We start from the raw sequence: 23,001 nt of genomic DNA, 5'->3' as shown, positions 1-23,001 counted from the left end.
AAACACTATATAGGACAAACAGGAAGACAGCTAACAATCCGCATCCACGAACATCAGCTAGCCACAAAACGACACGACCAGCTATCTCTAGTAGCCATACACTCAGACAACCAGCAACATGAATTTGACTGGGAAAACACCACTATCATAGGACAAGCCAGACAGAGAACAGCCAGAGAATTCCTAGAAGCATGGCATTCATCCCCAAACTCCATCAATAGACACATTGACCTGGACACCATATACAAACCACTACAGCTGAAACTGACACCCGGAAACGGCAAGAACATCCATCAACAGACACATCGACCTGGACCCCAGATACAAATCACTGCAGCTGAAACTGACACCCGGAAGCGGCAAGAACAAACCAATATAAATACCGGAAGAAACATCAAAGCAGCGCTTCACACGAGGCTCCCACCGCACTGATGATGTTCCCTAGCCAGGGAACGAAACGTTTGCAGCAAAAACTTCCAGCTCGGCGAGCAGAACCACAACAATTATAGTGAATCTCCTCTGAACCCTTTCCTAAGCTTCCACATCCTTTCTATAATGCGGTGACTAGAACTGTACGCAATACTCCAAATGGGCCACATCAGAGTTTTGTACAGCTGCAACATGATGTCATGGTTCCGAGACTCAATCCCTATGCCAATAAAAGCTAACACACCGTATGTCTTAACAACCTGGGTAGCAACTTTCAAGGATGTACCTGGACACCAAGATCTCTCTGTTCATCTACACTACCAAGAATCTTACCAATTGCCCAGTACTCTCCACTTGTTACTCCTTCCAAAGTGAATCACCTCACACTTTTCCACATTAAACTCCATTTGCCACTTCTCAGCCAGGCTTATCAGCTTATGTATGTCTCTCTGTAACCTACAACATCCTTCATCATATCCACAACTCCACCAAACTTTAGTGTCATCCACAAATTTACTAACCCATCTTTCTATGCCCTCATCCAGGTCATTTATATAAATGACAAACAACAGTGGACCCAAAACAGGTCCTTGCAGTATCCCACTAGTAACTGAACTCCAGAATGAATATTTCTCATCAACCATCACCTAGCCAATTTCTTTCAGCTAGCCGATTTCTGATCCAAGAGAACTTTTCACGTCAATATGAAGAAGGTCCAATAAAAGGGCAGTGCATTGCTGGACCTAATTCTGAACAATGACGCCAGAGATATGTGTTCAAGAGAATCCCTAGTGTGGAAACAGGCCATTCGGCCCACACCAACCCTCCGAAGGGTAACTCAGCCAGCCCCATTGCCCTATCCTATTACTCTACATTTACTCCTGACTAATGCACCTAACACACACATCCCTGAGCACTATGAACAATTTAGCATGGCCAATTCACCTAACCTGCACATCTTTGGACTGTGGGATGAAACGAGAGCACCCGGAGGAAACCCACGCAGACACGGGCAGAATGTGCAAACTCCACACAGATAGTCACCTGAGGTTGGAATCAAACCCAGGTCCCTGGCGCTGTGAGGCAGCAGTGCTAACCACTGAGCCACTGTGCCATCCAAGGTGATAGATGAGCAGCACTTTAGTGACAGTCAGGACGAGACTATATGTAACATTTATGCAATCAGCATACATTTACAATTAGAATCTGCTGATGGAAGATCGATCAATGAAACAGCTGAGATGTTTGGGCCAAGAACACTGCCTGGAGAAATTCCTACAGAGATATCTTCAGCCAAGATGACCGACTTGCAACAAGCATCTTCTTTTGCACTAGGTGTGACCCCAAGAGGGGTGAGTTATTGCCCCTCCTAATTTGAACATGTCTGGGAACTCAAAACTATGCATCTATGAGGCCATCAGCAGCAGAACTGTATTCCAACACTAACTGCTACTTCACTGCTTAGCATATCTGCTATTCTACCATTACTAACAAGCTAGGGTTTCAATCCTGGTTCAGTGAAGATTGCAGGATCTCATGATCACCAGTTATTCCTAAAAAGAGGTGTTGACCTGGTGAAGTACAAAACAGCACTATTTGCAATACAAACAGCATAAGTAGCAAATGATAGACAGGGCTAAGCAATCCCACAACCAACCCAATCAGATTTAAGCTCTGCAATCCTTCCATATCCAGTTTTGACTAAGGGTAGACAGTTAAACAATTTGATGGAGGCAGCAAGTTCCACATGGCACGGACATAGGAATTTGAACAGGAGTAGACAATTCAGCCTTTTGAGCCCACTCTGCCATTTAACACGATCACGACTGATCTTCAGATCTCAACTTCACCTTCCTGCCAGTCTCCATTGCCCTTTATCCCATTTTTCATGAGAAATTTATCTATTTCTTTCTTAAGACTCCATGATGTTGGGAACAGTTTAAAAAGTCTACATAGAGGATTGACTAAGTAACAGAAGACAATTAGGATAAAGGGGGCACTTGCAGGATGACAATCTGCAAGCAGTCGATTGCCACAAGGATCAGTGCTGTGGCTGTAATTCTTTACATGTTAACGATCTGGATGAGGCAAATGAATGTACTCTCTCCAACTTTGTAGATGATACAAAAATAGATGGGAAGGGAAGTAGTGAGGAATGACAAGAGTCTATAAAAACGTTGAGAGCTGGAAAACTTGAGAGATAGGATATAATGTTCAAAAATTACATTACAGTTTTACAGAAAGAGGTGAATATTAAATAGGAAAGACAGCAGAATGCTGCAGCAAGGAGGGATTTGGGGGAAGCTAGCATCCAGGTTCAGGTAGCAGGGAAACAAATGGACTGTTGGGCTTCATTTCTCAAAGAACAAGTATTAAAACTACACAAAGCACTAGTCAGACCACACCTTGAATCCTGTGAACAGATTTAGTCCCCTTAAGGGGAGAGATACCGGCATTGGAAATAGTCTTGCGAATGTTTAATAGGTTGATTCAGATATGAAGGGACTGTCGTGAGGAGACATTTAATAGGTTGGGCCAGCAGTCATTGGAGTCTAGGAGAATGAAAGACCTTACTGACACATGAAGGATTCTTAATTGGCTTGACAGGATAGACATACAATCGTAGAATCCCTACATTGTGGAAGCAGGCCATTCAGCCCATCGAGTCCATGCCCACCCTACTAAGAACATCTCACTTAGAATCATCACTTCCTTGTAACCCTGCACTTTGCATGGGTAATCCTTCTAACACTCTTCTCTAAATCAGAATTGATACTGTGGCACAACCCTGAACACTACGGACAACTTAGCACGGCCAATCCACCAAACCTGCACATCTCTGGACCTTGGGAGGAACCTGCAGCATCCTGGAGGAAACAGAAATAGAAAAAGGGGAGAATGTGCAATACGGAGAGGTTGTTTCCGCTTGTGGGAGAGTCTAGTCCAAGAGGTTGCCCATATTAGACAGATAAGGAGACTTTGTTTTTTGAGGGTAGTCAATACTGCGAATTCTTGACCTCAGAAGGCAGTTGAGGCTGGGTTGATCAGTACGTTTAAGACAGAGATTTTTGATCAGTCAGGATATCCAGGGGTATAGGGGATAAAGCAGGCAAGTAGAGCTGTGGATTGTCAGATGAACAACAATCTCACTGAATGATGAAACAGACTCGAATGGGCCTAATTCTGCTTCTACATCGTCTCCATATGGTCAGAGCAGTTGAATTTTAATGGTGTAAAAGGTCATAATTGCAATTGAATGAACACTGCTGCCCTGAAAAAGTGATTTTCAAAGTGTTAGACTTCAGTATCTCAGAAGGGGGAGGTGATGGTCTACTGCTATTACTACTCGACTATTGACCCAGAAACTCAACTAATGTTCTGGGGACCTGGGTTCAAGTCCCACCACAGCAGATAATTAAATTTGAATTTAATTTTAAAAAATCTGGAGTGAATAATCTACATAATGTCCATGAAATCATTCTCAATTTTCAGAAAAAAAAAAATCACCTGGCTCGATAATTACCTTCAGGGAAGGAAATTTGCCATCCACACCAGACCCACAGCAATATGATTGACTCTCAACTGTGTTCAAATGGGGGTTAGCAAGACACTCAGTTGTATCAACAGACGATCACCTAGTATCAACTGAGGCACCAAAAAAGGCAATAGCAGAAACAATCCTGTTGACCCTGCAAAGTTCTCCTTAAGACCATTTGGAGGTTAGTGTCAAAATTGGAAGAGCTGATGCACAGTCAGGAAGGAGTTGCTCTGAGTCCTCAGCATCTATTCTGGACTTCATGAAGTCTCACAGCCTCAGGTTAAACACAAATAAGGAAATCTCCTGCTCAGATTGAGTGGCTTAGCAGCAACACTGATTGAGCTGTAGGGTCCTAAAAGACAAAGCTGTTAGACTGGGTTTGCAGCAGATGGCGACGGAATCAACAAGGGAAAAAAAAAACACACACCTTGATTTAATCTTTACTGATCTGCCAGCTGTAGATGTTTCTGTCCATGACCGTATCATTAAGAGTGAGCACTACACAGTCTTGTGGAGGCAAAGTCCCACTTTCACACTGAGAATACCCTCCAATGTGCTGTGTAGCACTATCACCATGATAAATGGAGCACAATTTGAACAGGTCGAACAACTGGAGACTGGTCATCCATGAGATGCTGTGAGCCATCTACAGCAGAACTGCACTCCAGCCAAATCTGCAATCTCATGGCCTAGCATATTCCCCACTCAACCAATACCACCAAACCAGGGGATTAACTCTGGTTCAATGGAGAGTGCTGGAGGGCATGCCAGGGCCAGCAGCAGGCATACCTGAAAATGAGGTGTCAACCTGGTGGAGCTACTAAACAAGACTACTTGCATGCCAAAGAGCATAAGAACTGATCCCACACACAACAAATCATATCTAAGTTCTGGAATCCTGTCACATCCAGTCATGAATGTGATGGACAATTAAACAACTCACTGGAAGAGAAGGCTTCACGAATATCCCCATCTTCAATAATGGAAGAGACCGATATAATTAGATTAGATTAGACTTACAGTGTGGAAACAGGCCCTTTGGCCCAACAAGCCCACACCGACCCGCCGAAGCGCAACCCACCCATACTCCTACATTTACCCCTTACCTAACACTACGGGCAAATCAGCTTGACCAATTCACCTGACCCGCACATCTTTGTGACTGTGGGAGGAAACCGGAGCACCCGGAGGAAACCCACGCAGACACGGGGAGAACGTGCAAACTCCACACAGTCAGTCGCCTGAGTCGGGAATTGAACCCGGGTCTACAGGCGCTGTGAGGCAGCAGTGCTAACCACTGTGCCACCGTGCTGCCCATAATTGCAAAATATAAAGCTGGAGCATTTGTAGCAACCGTTAACTAGAACTAACACATGGATAGTCCATCTTGCCTCCTTCAGTGGATCCCAGCATTACATATACTAGTCTTCAGCCAATTAGATTTATTCCACATGACATCAAAAGACCGTTGGAAGCACTGGATAAGACAAAGGCTCTGGCCCCTGACAACATTCCGGCAATCAGACTGAAATTTGTGCTCCAGAACTTGCCGCTCCCCGAGCCAAACTGTTCCACTACAGGTCGTTCTGCTATAATGCGACAGTTGTGCTCTTCTGTAACCTCACGCCTTAGAAAATTGTGTCATGGAAAACCGCTAAACACTGTAGAAGACCGCAAATGGAAAATTGCTCTACCCATTCAGCAAAAAGTTCACGTTATCCAAACAATGTCCACAATTCATCAATCATGTTATAGCCAATTTGTGCATTATAGCAGAATGACCTGTAAAGTTACAACACTGGCATCTACCTGATGAATTGGGAAGCTATCCAGGTATATTCTGTATACAAGGAGAACAAATCCAACCTGGCCAATTACCATCCATTAGCATGCTCTCAATCAGTAAAGTGACATAAGGTAACATTAACACTGCTATCAAGCAGCACCTGCTCAGCAATAACCTGTACAGTGATGCCCAGTTTGGGTTCTGCCGGGGCTGTTCAGCTCCTGACCTCATTACAGCCTTGGTTTAAACATGGATAAATAAATACAAAAAAAAAGAGAGTTGAATACCAGAAGTTAGGTGAGAGTAACAGCCATTGACTTCAAGGCTGCATTAAGGAGCCCAAAAAGTTCTGGAATCAATGGGCATCAAGAGGCAAACCCTCTGCTAGTTGGGGTCATACCTGGTACATTGGAAGATGGTTGCAGTTGTTGGAGGTCAGTCACTTATTTCTTCCAGAACGTCTCTATGAGAGTTCCTCAAAGTACTCTCCTATTCCCAACCATCTTCAGCTGCTTCATAAGGTAAGAAGTGGGGGTGTTTACCGATGACTCCACAGTGTTCAGCACCATTTGCAACGACTCATACAGTTGCAGCCTTTGTTCAAATGCATCAAGATCAGGACAATATTGCTGACAAGTAATATGTGTGCGACACAAATGTCAGGCAACAACCATCTCCAATAAGATAATCTAATCACTACCCCTCAACATTCAAATGGTGTTACAATCACTGAATTCCCTACCATCATAATCCTCGGTATTACCATTGACCAGAAACTCAACTGAACTCAAAATGGCTATAAGAGGTCAGAGGGTAGGAGTGCTGTGGTGACTGGGAATACCAACTACCAAAGCCTGTCCATCATCAAGGCGGATCAGCAGTATGATGTAATACTTCCCACTTACATGGATGTGTTCACCTCCAACAAATCTATCACCATTCCTTCATTGTCACTGAGTCAATATCCTGAAATTGCCTCCCTTACAGCATTGTGGGTCATTCTACAGCATGTGAACTGCAGCAGTTTAAAAAGGCAGCTCACCACCATCTTCTTAAGACTAGCTAGGGACTGGCAATACAAATTGGCCAGCCAGCTTTGCCCACATTCCATTAGTAAATATAAAGAAAATGCTAGTTTTCTTCAATTCTTTCAGCTCATTTCCCTTATTCTCTTCCATAATGCCATACATACAATCCTGTTTTTTAATCCAATACACTTAATTGTAATTTTAATTTATCATTGCAATCTCAATGACAATTCCTAATTGTGAATGTGCTCCTACTGCTTCACCCTCTCATAGATGCCAGCAAAATCATATAGAGTGGGCTACAATGAATCAAAGTTTAGAGTGGTGCTGGAAGGGCACAGCAGGTCAGGCAGCATCCGAGGAGCAGGAATGATGAAGGGCTTTTGCCCGAAACGTTGACTTTCCTGCATCTCGGATGCTGCCTGACCTGCCGTGCTTTTTCATCACCACTCTAATCTAAACTCTGGTTTCCAGCATTTGCAGTCCTCACTTTTGCCTACAATGAATAAAATGTAATTACAGGTTGCTTTGCTATAATGCACATTGCGCCAGAGCAAATTGGCTATAACGCGTTGCTTGGATAACACAACATTCTGCTGAATGGGTATAACCAATTTCTATTAATGATCTTCTCCAGTGGTTTTCCATAATGTGATTTCTATAGTGCGAGATTGCAGAGAAACATAACTGTTGCATTGTAGCAGAATGACCTATATTTAAAATTTGTGAATAAGTCTTTAAAAAGTCTCGAGGTAACTATATGCAAGGTGATGAGTGAAAGCTGTTTTTTTTTGCTGCTCACAGGAAAATCCAGACTACACAAATTATGTAACAATGTACTTTAGCTTCAACGGAAAATTTAAGCTTCCTATTTCTGCAGCTCTTCAGTCAAAATAGGATCCCGCAAATTATAATATCTGAGTTGCAAGGCTTGCTTCAGAAATATATCGCAATCACCACCAAACCAGAAAATGCATTTAGAGAATTTAACTTATTATGTTAAAGGAAAACCTTGTAAACTGGCCATACAAATTACAGAAGAACAAATCCTAATAAATTGTTTTTTTAAAATCAATAGCGAATACCCTACCTGACGTTTTGAGTTGGATTCCACCTTTCAGAAGGTAGTTCACCACTCTGAGGATCATCTACTGGAGGATGAAGGATCGAAATGCAAACATCTCCATTCTAAAAGCAAAATATTCCAAGTCGGTCAAATAAATCCTTCGAGTAATGTCATAGACTGATTACTTTATAAGTTATTATGATTGTCAGTTAACATTACTATTAGCAGTGGCTCACCATTGCACTTCAGGTGAACACCTGCTTTGTCACTTACCATGACAAGGCTATATCTCAATAACTTTCCCTAATTTTGACGCCCACATCTTAGTATTTATCGTGTTATTTTACGACACTCAGTTCGGATATGATGCGACACTTTCGTTCTCGTGTGTTTCTGTATGATAAGAAAATTGCATAATAGCAGCACCATTTAAACTAATGGGACCGGGATCACATTGTAGCCAATATAGGTAAGGAAGGTTCATGTTCTACAAGTAATAGTTGAAATTCTTCAATTGGGTTATAGCCAGTTCACTTGGAAGAATTGCTTGTTATAACAGAACATACTGTATTTAAATTTAACAGGAAATGTTTAATTCACTGTTTCTACTACATGGAAAATGGCACTTTTTTGAATTCATTTTGATTTCCTCCCCCGCTCCCACATTATGCATTTTGGGAAGTGGCGTCACAAAACAAAAACAGAAGAACTGTCGATGCTGAAAATCAGAAACAAAAACTGATGGAAAAACTCAGCAGGTAGGCAGCACTTGTGGAAAGAAAGCAGAATGAATCTTTTGGGTCCAATGACCCTTTTTTAGAACTGATTGTAACTAGGAAAAAGTTGGTATGTATGCTTAGGAAGGGGTGGGGGCAGGGAGTGGTTGAAGAGGGAGTAAGGAGAAATAGTAAACAGTAGGTGGAGAAGGAGATGCTAATTTGAGCCTTATATGGTCACTATATGCACACATGCATGCTTTCCCTCTCACGCACATACAAGTCTGGGATGAATCTGCATTTGCAGATACATTCTATTTTGTTCAGAAAGCACACAATCAGTAAGTAGTCAGTTAAAGTGAAATTTTATAAATTCCTACTTTGGAAACAGAACCAAGCTGACTCAAGGTTGGGATACACACAGACTAACTTCACACCTTTAATGTATTGTCTGAGCTGAGATGTCACTTTTTCTTTATGCACTGATAACACCTTTATCTCAGGGCTGTGACTTAAAAGTAGTTCTGGGATTTACATGTTAATAGATTGAAACCAGCATCCAAGGGTGGTAAGGACAAGCCAGGGAACTATAGACCAGTGAGCCCGACTTCGGTGGTGGGCAAGTTGTTGGAGGAAATCCTGAGGGACAGGATGTACATGTATTTGGAAAGGCAAGGACTGATTTGGGATAGTTAACATGGCTTTGTGTGAGGTTTTTGAGGAAGTAACAAAACGAATTGATGAGGGCAGAGCGGTAGATGTGATCTATATGGACTTCAGTAAGGTGTTCAGTAAGATTCTCCATGGGAGACTGATTAGCAAGGTTAGGTCTCATGGAATACAGGGAGAACTAGCCATTTAGATACAGAACTGGTTCAAAGGTACAAGATGATAGTGGTGGAGGGTTGTTTTTCAGACTGGAAGCCTGTGACCAATGGACTGCCTCAAGGATCAGTGCTGGGTCCTCTACTTTTTGTCATTTACATAAGAGGCACAGTTGGTAAGTTTGCAGATGACATCAAAATTGGAGGTGTAGTGGACAGCAAAGAGGGGTACCTCAGATTACAACAGGATCTTGATCAGATGGGCCAGTGGGCTGAGGAGTGGCAGATAGAGTTTAATTCAGATAAATGGGAGGTGCATGTTGGGAAAGCAAATCTTAGCAGGACTTATACACTTCATGGTAAGGTCCTCAGGAAGTGTTGCTGAACAAAGAGACCTTGGAGTGCAGATTCACAGCTCCTTGAAAGTGGAGTTGCAGGTAGATAGGATAGTGAAGGTGGCGTTTGGTATGCTTTCCTTATTGGTCAGGGCATTGAATACAGGAGTTGGGAGATCATGTTGCGGCTGTATTGGACATTGGTTAGGCCACTGTTGGAATAGTGTGTGCAGTTCAGGTCTCCTTCCTATCAGAAAGATGTTGTGAAACTTGAAAGGGCTCAGAAAAGATTTACAAAGATCTTGCCAGGGTTGGAGGATTTGAGCTACAGGGAGAGGCTGAACAGGCTGGGGCTGTTTTCCCTGGAGCTTCGGAGGCTGAGGAGTGAACTTATAGAGATTTACAAAATTATGAGGGGTACAGGTAGGATAAATAGGCAAAGTCTTTTCCCTGGGATCGGGGAGTCCAGAGCTAGAGGGCATAGGTTGAGGGTGAGGGGGAAAAGATATAAAAGAAACCTACAGGGCAACCCAAAGGACTAGCCACACTACCATACATCAAGAGCATTTCTGAACTGACAGCCAGACTACTGTGACCACTAGGACTCATAACAGCACACAAACCAACAGCCACACTCAGACAACAACTCACCAGGACGAAGGACCGGATACCCAGCATGAGCAAAACCAACGTAGTGTACAAAATTCCATGCAAGGACTGCACAAAACACTATATAGGACAAACAGGAAGACAGCTAATGATCTGCATCCATGAACACCAACTAGCCACGAAACGACACGACCAGCTATCCTTAGTAGCCACACAGTCAGATGACACGCAACATGAGTTCGACTGGGACAACACTACTATTATAGACAAGCCAAACTGAGAACAGCCAGGGAATTCCTACAGGCATGGCATTCATCCACAGATTCAATCAATAAGCACATCGACCTGGACCCAATTTACCAACCACTACAGCGGACAGCTGGAACTGACAACCACAGAAGCGGCAGATACAAATCACTATAAATGCCAGAGGAAACATCACAAAAGCGCTTCACAGGAGGCTCCCAAGCACTGAGGATTCACCTAGACAGGGGACCAAACGTCTGCAACACAAATTCCCAGCTCGGCAAACAGAACCACAACAACGAGCACCCGAGCCACAAATTTTCTCACAAACTTTGAAAACCTACAGGGCAACTTTTTCCACACAGAGGGTGGTACGTATATGGAATGTGCTGCCAGAGGAAGTGGTGAAGACTGGTACAATTGCAACATTTAAGAGTCATTTGGACGGGTATATGAATAGGAAGGGTTTGGAGGGATATGGGCTGCGTGCTGGCAGGTGGGACTAGATCGAGTTGAGATATCTGGTCGGCATAGACGGGTTGGACTGAAGGGTCTGTTTCCATCTTGTACATCTCTATGACTAAGTGATTAAAGGCTCAACAGCAATCTAGGTTTGTTCAATACATCGCATTAGTTGTTTGACACTTTGACTATAAATTCTGTGTCCTATGATCCTGTCCCACTAGCTACTTGACAAATGAGAAGCACTCCGAAAGTTCATACTTTCGAATAAGGCTTGTTGGACTATCACTTGCTGTTGTGAGATTTTTAACTTAATTAAGTTGAAGTAATTGTTTCAGTATTTGATCGTCAGTGCAGTTTCTTAAGTAGTTGATTTAAAGGTAGCTTGTGGTAATTTACACACAATACACATTTTAGAATAAAATATTTAGGCATGTCCATAGTTTTTTGGGGGTTCCAATCTATTGTTGTCAGTTGTATGTCGTGAAGAAACTATAAAATGATGACGGACATGAATAGTGAGGTTGTGACAGAAAATCTGGCATAAGGAGTATAAGGTGGAAAAAATGAACTGGAGTCACATGTTGGCCAGAACAGGTAAGGACAGCAGTTTCCTTCCCGAAAAGGCATTAGTGAACCAGATGGGTTTTTTTCCTGACAATCGACAGATTTCATTGTCTTCGTTGACTTCCAGATTTTTTAAAAAAATTCAAATTCCACCATATGCCATCACGGGATTCAAACCCATGTTCCCAGAACATTTGGGTCTCCAGGTGAACAACTTAGTGATAACATTAGGCCATCACCTCCCCATAATAAATTATTATTTATTCTATGGAGAATTGAATACAAAAGAAAGGAGGTTTTGTTTCAGGTGCAGGACACTGGTTAGACCACATCTGGATTACTATGGACAGTATTGTCATTCTTCCTTAAATAAGGCCAATGTGTTGGAAACAGTTCAGGGAAGTTTTACCAAACTGGTAGTTGGAATTGGTGGGGTGCCTTCTAAACAAAGATTAGAGAGGCTAGCCTCGTACCTGCTCAAGTTAAAAAGAGTAAGAGGTAACTTGATTGAAACTTAAGAACCTGAAGGGTCTTGACAAGGTAATAATGGAAAGGATTCTTCCTCTTTATGGGAGAATGAAGAACTAAGAATCACTGTTTTAAAAAGGGCCTCCCCATTTAAGACAGAGGTACTGAGATGTTTTCTCTGAGATTTTGGAACCGTTCTTCAAAAGATGGTGGAACTAAGCTTTTGTTTAAAGCAAAGTAATAGTTTCCTAATCAGCAAAGGGTAAAAGGCTCATCAGGAATAGTTGAAAATATGGAATAATCAGGTAAGCTGTGTGCTTACTGAGTAGCAGAGCAGGTTACAGGAGCCAAGTTGTCTATTCCTGCTACTAATACAAAAATGGGTATTAGCATATGTATTTCTATGTAACCAAAGACACAAGTAAAATCAGAATTGGTATTCTGCTGACAGCACTCAAACATGTAGTCAAGCTGGGTGAATATACCTCAATCACCTCTGGAAAAATTCAGAACACAAAAAAAAAATCAAAAAGTGACCCCATTAGCTTGAATTTGAGGAATGGCTTTTCCGAGTAGAGTTTCAGGCTTCTCCAGGTCATCTAATCTCTCTCTTACTACCCCCTCAAGAAACAGAATCTGTGATTGCAGGAGCAGCAGGGTACAAACCTGCAACTGGATAATTTAGCGGAGTTGTACTTGCTAGTTCCAGACTCACCATGCATCAGAGAAACTGTAGGTTTGAGTCGTAACTTTTTGGAGAGGTCAGTGTTGAATATCCAATGGGCCAAAGCATTAGATGGATAGGGAGTAAAGTACCAAGGAAGCAAACAGTGGGTGAAAGCCCAAAGATGTCCACGGGAGATAAAAACTATTTTCATGTGGTCATGCACTCAGCTCCTGTCTAAGGATGTATATTGGTGTTATTCTTTGCCTGCCCTCAAGGATCAAATAATTACATTTGAAATGTTGCACTGGAATGAATGATGTATTGCCAAGATATCTTGTTACATTTTTCATTTTAAAATAGTTAATGTGGTGTCTGTCACAGGAGGAAATGGCCCAATGACTCGCTGAAGAGAAGAGGGATGATTTAAAATTGGTGCTGCATTGTTCTTTATAAAGGATCCATAAAGTACCCTAAAAAAAATAGGAGAACCACAAAAATGCCTCTGATATTTATCTTCATGTAAAGAATCAAGCCTTCCAGGCCTCACGTTTAAGAATGCTTGGGTGAAATGTAATTTTGACAGACAACTTCAAATGCACTCCAGAAGGTGGCTTTATGGCAAGAGACGGAGCTATTGATGGTCATGCTGTAAATTTACAACACACTGATACTGCACAGGGACACAAACTTGAATCTATCAAATGCTTCAAAAGTACTAATTATGGAACTATCAAGGGAACTGGCTGAACAAAGCCTCAATAACGTCAAGCTGCTGAAGAAAAATATTGCCGATCCCAAACGAAGCAATGCTCCAAGAGGTCAACTGATCGCCATGGAACGAAGAGTAGAAATTGTGTGGGAGGGCAAGAAGGGCTGCTGGAAGGCATGATTCCAATACTTGTCATAAGTTAATGAGAACATTTCATTTAGATTAAAGTTAAATGATTTAATATCATATCTGTATACAATTTGTGTTATTTGTGCTATTTTGTTTTAAGAAAACCCCAAAACTCCGCACAACAATCTATAGACAGGAGTGTTCCCCCTCCCCGTTGGAGAGCACTTCAGCAGTCCAGGGCATTCGACCGTGGACCTTCGGGTGACCGTCCTCCAAGGTGGACTTCGGGACAGGCAGCAATGAAAAGTGGCCCAGCAGAGGCTGATAGTTAAGTTCCATACCCATAGGGAGGGCCTCAACCGGGACCTTGGGTTCATGTCACATTACAGGTGATCACCTGTACACTATACACACACAGGCACTCCTACACACACATCCTCTCAGACTTAGGTCCCTTTATATACGTACACACACAGACACACACACTCTCTCGCTCTCTCTCTCTCTCTCTCTCTCTCACACACACACACACACACACAGACACTCAATCCCCCACCCCACACAGGCACTCCTATACACACACACTTACACACAGTCCTATACAGAGACACTCAAACCAAACACTCCTACAGAGAGACACACTCCCACACTCACCCTCTCACAGAATTAGACCCCTTCTTACACACACACACACACACAGATATAAACTCTCTCAGACACTCAAAACCCCCCCATCCCAGACACACAAACCCACATGCACATATACGTTTTGGGGTGAATTTGTATTTGCAGAATTACATTTGTTCAAAAACTGCACAGATCCATGCAAGACTCTGTTAATTCACTTTTTAGATTAAAATCAGTCTCAACATTATGGCACAGACAACAGCACACAGGGGGCTAACACCTTCAACATATTATCTGGGCTGGACTGTTAAAGTTAACCTGAGAATGCAACTTTTAAAGAAAATTGTGATTTACATATGAAAGAAGTGAAACTAAAATGGTCATTCTAACAGATGAGAGACTTAACAAACAATCAAGGTATTTTTCAAAGTATAATTTCAGTTACATCACACTGTAAACTTTTGCTATAACTCCTGTGTCTTACAATTGTGTACTCCACAACCACCTGATGAATAAGCAGCATTCCGAAGGCTAGTACTTCCAATTAAACCTGTTGGACTATAACCTGGTGTTGTGTGATTTTTAAACTCTGTACACCCCGGTCCAACACCGGCATCTCCAAATTAGGACTCTCAGTCTTCTTAACTGCCGTGAGTAGAGTCCTAATCAGTTTAACCTTTGCTCATAAGAGAATCCCTCCTTATATGGATCATCCTAGTGAACCTTCTCTGAATTGCTTCCAACAAAACATCTTTCCAAAACTACTGACCATATTCCAGCTGTGGTTTCACCAGCACCTTCTACAGTTGCATTAAGACTTCCCTATTTTTATACCTCAACCTCCTTGAAATAACGGAGTGCTTTGAACAGGTAACACAAGACTGATGATGTGCTGCATATGATCATCCAAAAGGAATTTAATACAATGCTGCTCAACAGACTTGACCAAAGTTACATGCACAGGCTTAAAAGGACAGGAGCTTCGTTGAAGGTACAGTTTGCTGACTTAAATGAAACAGTAATGTTAAAATAGCCATTAAGGATTGTAGGAAAGTTTGAAGTGGAGTTTCCCGGAAGTCAATAGGGGGATCCTTGTTTTTTCCTGTCATGACCACGAATGACCAAGTCCTTAGTACACAGGGAACAGTCAGTAAGTTTGCAAATAATACCAAAAATGTGGAAGCATTATAAACAGTGAGGAGGTCAGTGTAGAACTTAAAAAGGATATTAACAAATTGATGGAGTGGGTGAATAGAGGGTAGATGAATTTCAATATGGAGAAGTGAGTAGTAGATGGAGCAGATAGATTTGGGCATACATGTGTACGAGTCATTAAAAATAAGAGGAGGGGTGCAGGGAGCAGTTAATAAAGCATAATCTCCTAGGCCTGATGAATAAGGCATGGAATACAAGAGCAAGGAGATTATTTCTGAACTTGTAAAAGAGTAGTTAAACCTTTTAGGCTATGAAGACATTGGAGAGTGTAGAAGACATGAAAAAGAATGGCGCCAGAGCTAAAACACTTCAGTTATCAGGGTAGATTGGAGAAGGTGGGAATGTTTTCCTTTGAGCAAATAAGGCTGAGAAGAGATTTGATGGTTTTCAAACTCATGAGGGATATGAACAGAACTGACAGGGGGAAACTGTTCCCACTCAAAGGATTGAAAACTAGGATCACAGATTTCAAATAATTTGCACAAAAAGTGAATGCAATGTCAGAAGAAGCTTGTTTAATATCTAGAGTACATTGCCTGAAAATATGGTGGAGGCAGGTTTAATTGAAGCATTCAAGAGGGCATGAGTTAACATTTGAATTGAAACAATATGCAAGGTTATGGGGAAATGCAAGAACATGGCCCAAAGTCTACGTCTTTTGGAGAGCTGGTACAGATGTGATGGACTAAATAGCCTCTTTCTCCATCATAATTCTATAATTTTGTGAACTTTGGATTTGGCGCCTTTTCAAGATTTCCAAAAAGGCATTTGGCAAGTTACTTCCTCAAAAGAACTAAGTTTGTCAAATATATTTTCACTCTAACAAGACAAGTTGATGCTATCTGATTGCATTCAGATTTTTTTTGTTAAGTGTTTTATTTTCTTCTCAAGAATAGCTCCTAGCATTTCACTCGTGTAGATTGTAAGCAAACTTCCCTTTCTCTTTTCTGAAGTGTATTCAGAAATGAACATTTATTGCCCACCCCTAATTACTCAGTTGAAAGTGGTGATGAGCTGTGACCTTGAACTATTGCAGTCCTCGATTTGCACACTGTGCCACACAGTGTACCAGGATTCCGACTCAGTGGCAATGAAAGACTTGGAGGGGAGGTCATGTCCAGTAGTATTGCTTTACATCTGCTACCCTCGTCTTTCAAAGTGGTGGAGGTCACAGATTGGAAGGTGCTATCAAAGGAGCATCACTGAGTTACTGCAGTACATCGTATAGATGCTAACACTGTTGCAATTATCTATGAGTGATGTAGGGACTGAAACAAAAAGAAATTTCTGTTGAAGCTCCGGTCTGGCAGCATTTGTGCAAAGTAAGAGATAACATTGAATCTGACGCCTCTTGATCAGAACTAACAGCAGCTCCAGACAAAATGTGGGAGGGAAAAGAGGGGGGAGAGGGAGAGAGCCAACCTCTTCCACCTAGTTAAGCTCATCCTTTCCGTGAACAACAATTTTGTTCAGTCTTCTCCATTTCTTCTGCTCAAAGGGATCCAATGGGGCCCGAGTTATGCTTATTTCTTTGTGGGGTACATGAAACATTTCTTCTTCCAATCTTACTCGGGCCCTACACAAAAACTTCCTCCGGTACATCAATGACATACCTGGTGTTACTTCCTACTCTCATTCCACATTGAAAAATATGTAACAATTTCACTTCCAATTTCCACGCTGCCCTTACCTTCACCTGGTCCATCTTAGACACTTCCCTTTCTTTTTCAACATCTGCTTCTATTTCTGGGGAAAGGGTGGTAGCCGATATCCACTGTAAACCCAACTCCCACAGTTATGTTGATTTGACATTTCATACCCTATTTTCTGTACTAACTTCATCCCATTCTCCTAATTTCTTTCTCACCATTGCATCTGTTCTGATGATGCTGTCTTCCACAGGAATCCTCAGAAATAGCCACCTTTCTCCTCAACCGAGCATTCCCCACTGCTGTGATCAACAAGGCCTTATAGCCTTGTCCGGCCCACTTCCTGCACTTCTGCCCTCATACCTTTTCCTCTTTCCCATAATAATGATAGGGTCCCCTGATCCTGCCTCACCATCCCACCAGCTGCTGCATCCAAAGGATTAAAAGTCATCGTTTTCATCATTTCACAACCAGACTCGCATACCCGTCGCCTCCCTTGCTAGCATTCCACAGGGATTGCTGCCTCTGGGACATCCTCATCCACTCCTCTTCCATTTCTAACATTTGCCCACACCCGCATGACGCGTGCCCTAGCAATCACAGATGTGGTAATTCCTGTTGGTCTACCTCCTCCTTTCTCAACTTCCATGGCCTCTGAAAAAAGCTTTCAGATGTAGCAGTGATTTATCTGTACTTCATTCACTCTAGTCGACAATATTCGCTGATCAGTGTGGTTTCATCTACACTGGGAAGAGGAAACACAGACTGGGTGACAGTTTTGAAGAACACTTGCATTCTGAGCCAGAGCTTCCAGTTGCCTGCCACTTCAACATAACAGTGTTCCCACGCCAGCGTTTCTGTTTCAGGCCTGTTGCAACGTTCCAGCAAGCCTCAGTGCAAGTTCAAACGAACTGCATCTCAATTTCCACTTAGGGACCCAGCAGACTTCAAGACTCAATAACTTTAGAGACTCATTCCGTCCTTCCATGTTTTTTATCCAGTCCTGTTGTGACATGGGTTGCTTTTACAACAGCCAAAACATTTTGACCTACTCGGACAAGTATTGCATTACATGGTTTGCTTTCAGCATAGACCTTAATCTCTGGTACCCTCAGCTCGCATTACAGTTAGTCAGCTTCTCTTCTGTCCTGGCCTGCCATCCATAATTACTTTGTTTAGCGACCCCTTTCTCATCTCTCTCTGGGTTCCATGACCACTGACCTGCTCACCTTCCCCACCCATTCAACCTTGTCTTCAGCATAAAGACCAGTTTTTCCCAGCTGCCATCAATTTTGATCAAGAGTCACTGAATTCAAAACATGAATTCTGCTTTCATCCTGGATGCTTCCAGACCTGCTCAGTTTTGTGAGCATTTTTGGTTTTGGTTTCAAATATCCACCACTTGTATTTTGGAAAGACAAGGACTGATTCAGGATAGTCAACATGGCTTTGTGCATGAGAAATCATGTGTCACAAACTTGATTGAGTTTTTTGGAGAAGTAACAAAGAAGATTGATGAGGGCAGAGCGGTAGATGTGACCTATATGGACTTCAGTAAGGCTTTTGATAAAGTTCCCCATGGGAGACTGATTAGCAAGGTTAGATCTCATGGAATACAGGGAGAACTAACCATTTGGATACAGAATTGGCTCAAAGGTAGAAGACAGAGGGTGGTGGTGGAGGGTTGTTTTTCAGACTGGAGGCCTGTGACCATTGGACTGTCATAAGGATCGGTGCTAGGTCTGCTACTTTGTCATTTACATAAATGATTTGGATGCGTGCATAAGAGGTACAGTTAGTAAGTTTGCAGATGACACCAAAATTGGAGGTGTAGTGGACAGCAAAGAGGGTTACCTCAGATTACAACAGGATCTGGGCCAATGGGCTGAGAAGTGGTAGGTAGTGTTTAATTCAGGTAAATGCGAGGTGCTGCATTTTGGGAAAGCGAATCTTAGCAGGACTTATACACTTAATGGTTAGGGAATAGGGAGTGTTGCTGAACAAAGAGACCTTGGAGTGCAGGTTCGTAACTCCTTGAAAGTGAAGTCGCAGGTAGATAGGATAGTGAAGGTGGTGTTTGGTATGCTTTCCTTTATTCATCAGAGTATGGAGTACAGGAGTTGGGAGGTCATGTTGCGGCTGTACAGGACATTGTTGGAATATTGCATGCAATTCTGGTCTCCTTCCTATCGGAAAGATATTGTGAAACTTGAAAGGGTTCAGAAACGATTTACAAGGATGTTGCCAGGGTTGGAGGATCTGAGCTAGAAGGAGAGGCTAAACAGGCTGGGGAGGTTTTCCCCGGAGCATCGGAGGCGGAGGGTTGACCTTAGAGAGGTTTACAAAATTATGAGGTGCATGGATAGGGTAAATAGACAAAGTCTTTTCCCTGGGGTCGGAGAGTCCAGAACTAGAGGTCATAGGTTTAGGGTGAGGGGGAAAGATATAAGAGAGACCTAAGGGGCAACTTTATCACGCAGAGGGTGGTACATGTATGGAATGAGCTGCCAGAGAATGTGGTGGAGGCTGGTACAATTGCAACATTTAAGAGGCATTTGGATGGGTATATGAATAGGAAGGGTTTGGAGGGATATGGGCCAGGAGCTGGCAGGTGGGACTAGATTGGGTTGGGATGTCTGGTCGGCATGGACGGGTTGGACCGAAGGGTCTGTTTCCATGTTGTATATCTCTATGACTCTATGATGACATGCAATTCTTCATTTTATTTTGTTGAAAGGAGTGAATATTGAAAGTTATGTTAGATGTATCATTCAAGTGGCGTGCCCAAGATGGTGTCAAGCTTGTGTCATTGGAACTGTATTCATCCAGAGAATTCCCATCTTATGACTTGTAGATAATACACTAATTGGGCAGACTGGAGAAGAATACTGTAGATTTGCGAGCTTTTCTCCTTTTTTTCCGATTTTTGTAGCCACAGTGTTCATGTGGATCATCCAATTTAGTAACTGGTCAATGGCAACCACCAGATGTTGATAGATGGGATTCAGCGATAATGATTCCATTGAATGTCAAGAGGCAATGGTTAGATTTCTGCCTAGAGATATATGGTGCAAATGGATAGCGACTGTTTAAGTATCTGAGGAGTGGTGGATTGTGTGCAATCACCAATAGAACTGTGAACATCCCCACTTCTGACTACATGATGAATGGAAGCAGTTGAAGATGCGTGGGCACAGGACATTATATTGAGGAACTTCGATGATTTATTCTTCCCAATTCCCTTTGACTGCAGCTGTTGGGGCTCCTTGTAAAGTCACCATAGTTCTAGGGGACCACAGGGCTGCTCTCCAATTAGAGAGGGGTGACTGGCAGTTCAAACTAGGGGGTCACCACACCTCACGCAAGGGAAGAGGTTGAGGGCAAGGGATCTTCATGGTAACCTCAGCAACATGGTCTCATACATTTAACAATTTCAACCATTGTATCACACTGGTCAATGTGTTGCACTCCCTTCTAGGGCTGATCTATTCTACCAGAGGTACAGTGCCCAGAATTTCAGATGGGATCTAAACAGAGTTCTGCACAGCAGTTAACAAACTTCCAGTGTTTTGGATTCCAGCCATCAGCCCTTTTAATTATTTCTATCCTTTAATACTTTTTGTAATTTCTGTAATTAAACCTCTAGATCTCTGCCTATGAATAGCAGGTTCTCAAGTTAATGATCTGAAACATTAATTCTGTTTCTCTTTGCACAGATACTGCCAGACTCGAAGTATTTCGATCAAGTTCTTTCTTTTTATTCAAGTTTAAGCATAGGCAGCATTTTGCTGAGAGAAACAGCAGCCCTGGAGATAATTGGACGAAACAATGAGATACATTTTCTTTTAAAAATGGCAAATTTTAAACAAAGCCATCAGGCTTCTGGTCATTTCAAATACTACTTTAAAAATTCAAGAAACATCAATTTATAACTTTATAAAAACTTACCTCATAAATATTTGGGTGCCACATTTTTGTCAGAAATCTGAAGGTAGGTGGAGAATATGGATAATCTATTGGGAATTTCAGATGAGCCTAAGAAAAAAGAAAAGACAAGGTCAAAATATGCTCCTTTTAAACTAGCTAGAGTACATTAACTCAGCAGAGAACCAAGGTTTGAGATAAAATTAAATCACAACTTGATAGACACAAGCAATATGATAAAAATAAAGAAAATTATGTCACTGAAGAGTGACAAATCTCTAAGTATCAGATGGTTTCCATTTCAAGGAAGGAGGTGAGAAAACTGCCAATGGTCTAACAATACTCCTCTGAAGCTCTCAAATCAGGAACCATTTCTTTTGATGTTACTCGGCCTTTTAAGTAGATGAGATAGGGGTAAACAGAGAATTAGAACTCTGGAGGGAGTGCAGCATAATTAATACCTGATTAATACCTGAGCTCCAAACATTAAATTACAAGGAGATATTGCACAAAATGATTTGCATTCTCAGGCACTTGGTAATAAAGGAGTGGTTTGATTAAAATTTTCAACGTATCAGGGGAAACATAGTAGGTAAACAGAAACTATTCCCATATGTTTCTTACTTAAAATTTAGGTACTTGATCTTGAGAGCCCAGTTTCATTAGTGATTTAGTTTGCAAACCGGTCAAAATGGTCAGGAAAATTGGAAACGGTCATAAAATAACAAATTGTGTGTGTACAGTTAGACGAAACTATCGCAAAGCCTTGTGGTAATTGCGCTGATATTTAATTACATTTGAACTTAAACAGTATTCTATTTTTCTTTTAAACGATTTGATAGTTATAGGGGATGACATGTAATCTCAGCCAATTAGTCCTTCTTTTGATTTCATTGACCAGACGACATATCTGGTCTCTTGGACTTCAAATAGATAGAAGAAACATTTCAGATAGAAGAAATAGATACATATTGCTAACTGATGGGTTTACAAAATGGTCTACATTTTACCATTGTAGCTTCTAGCAAAGGTTTCCAAACAGTGAAAACCATTACTGGGTTTGCAGTTCAAATATTTCAGGGCCCCCAAGATCGAGGACAGTGAGGTAATGGTCAAGTGGAAACTCTGGTCAGGATGCAAATTACTTCCCCTGAACAGTTTAAACACAGGACTGATAGTCAGTACTCTAAATTGGCCAATCACCTCAACATTATGATTAGCTAAATGGGGAAGTCATGCTTGGAATGAAGCAGCAACTATTAACACATTGTTGGAGGTATTCTGAATATCTACTGTGATGATAGCAGGTTATGGGATCAGCATCAAAATGTAATTACACACAGTTGCGATTCTCAGCACTGAGACCTCACAGTCTTCAAAACACATTGAGAAAGTGTGAAGAGAAACTAGATGAAGATTGTTGGAGTTTGTGATTTTTTTTGCCAAAAAGCGTGATTAAGGCAGTGAACATTCGATTTTTGTTCAAAGGCAAATTGTCATATTTGAAGTTGTGAGAAAGTATCCAGGATTAGCAATTAGAAGTTGAGCTTTGCTAACTTATTTGAGTACCATTAATTCTGAACTCAAGGATATTCACATACAGCAATTCCAGCATGAAGTCAAACCTGAAAACTTACAGGTCTGCGAGACATTTTACATAAGCCTACAGAAGGGCATAAAAGATACAATATTAAATGGTCAAGCTTTTTAAACAGCATCTTAAGTGAGCAAAGAAAAGTAGAGAAGCGGAGAGGAAATGCCAAAGCTTAAAACCAACAACACACTCAATAATGATGGGCCAATTAAATCAATGATGCTCAAAAGGCCAGAATTAGGGTAGCACAGATGTCCAGAGGCTTATGTAAATGGAGAAAATTACAGAACTTTGGAGGAACTTAAAACAAGACAAAAAATTTAAAGTCGAAACATTGTTTATTTAGGAGCAAATGTACGTGGCAGAGCACAGTTGAATAGGTCACGGGGAGGTAAGTATATGGATGATTCTGG

At 41.8% G+C, this 23,001-nt stretch overlaps 1 protein-coding gene across 1 annotated transcript in view; it reads right to left on the bottom strand.

Annotated features, from left to right (window-relative positions):
• Nucleotides 1–23,001, bottom strand: part of ube2r2 (ubiquitin-conjugating enzyme E2R 2) — a 158,035-nt gene that overhangs the window by 38,132 nt on the left and 96,902 nt on the right. The window contains exons 2-3 of the mRNA XM_060829589.1: nucleotides 21,019–21,105; nucleotides 7,872–7,969 (exon numbers count right to left, since the gene is read on the bottom strand). Coding sequence (XP_060685572.1) covers nucleotides 7,872–7,969; nucleotides 21,019–21,105 — 185 coding nt within the window. The remainder of the gene's footprint in view (nucleotides 1–7,871; nucleotides 7,970–21,018; nucleotides 21,106–23,001) is intronic.

Source organism: Hemiscyllium ocellatum, chromosome 1 (genome assembly GCF_020745735.1).
Source record: "Hemiscyllium ocellatum isolate sHemOce1 chromosome 1, sHemOce1.pat.X.cur, whole genome shotgun sequence".
NCBI classification, from domain to species: Eukaryota; Metazoa; Chordata; class Chondrichthyes; order Orectolobiformes; family Hemiscylliidae; genus Hemiscyllium; species Hemiscyllium ocellatum.
This window is presented reverse-complemented; position numbering and strand designations above follow the sequence as displayed.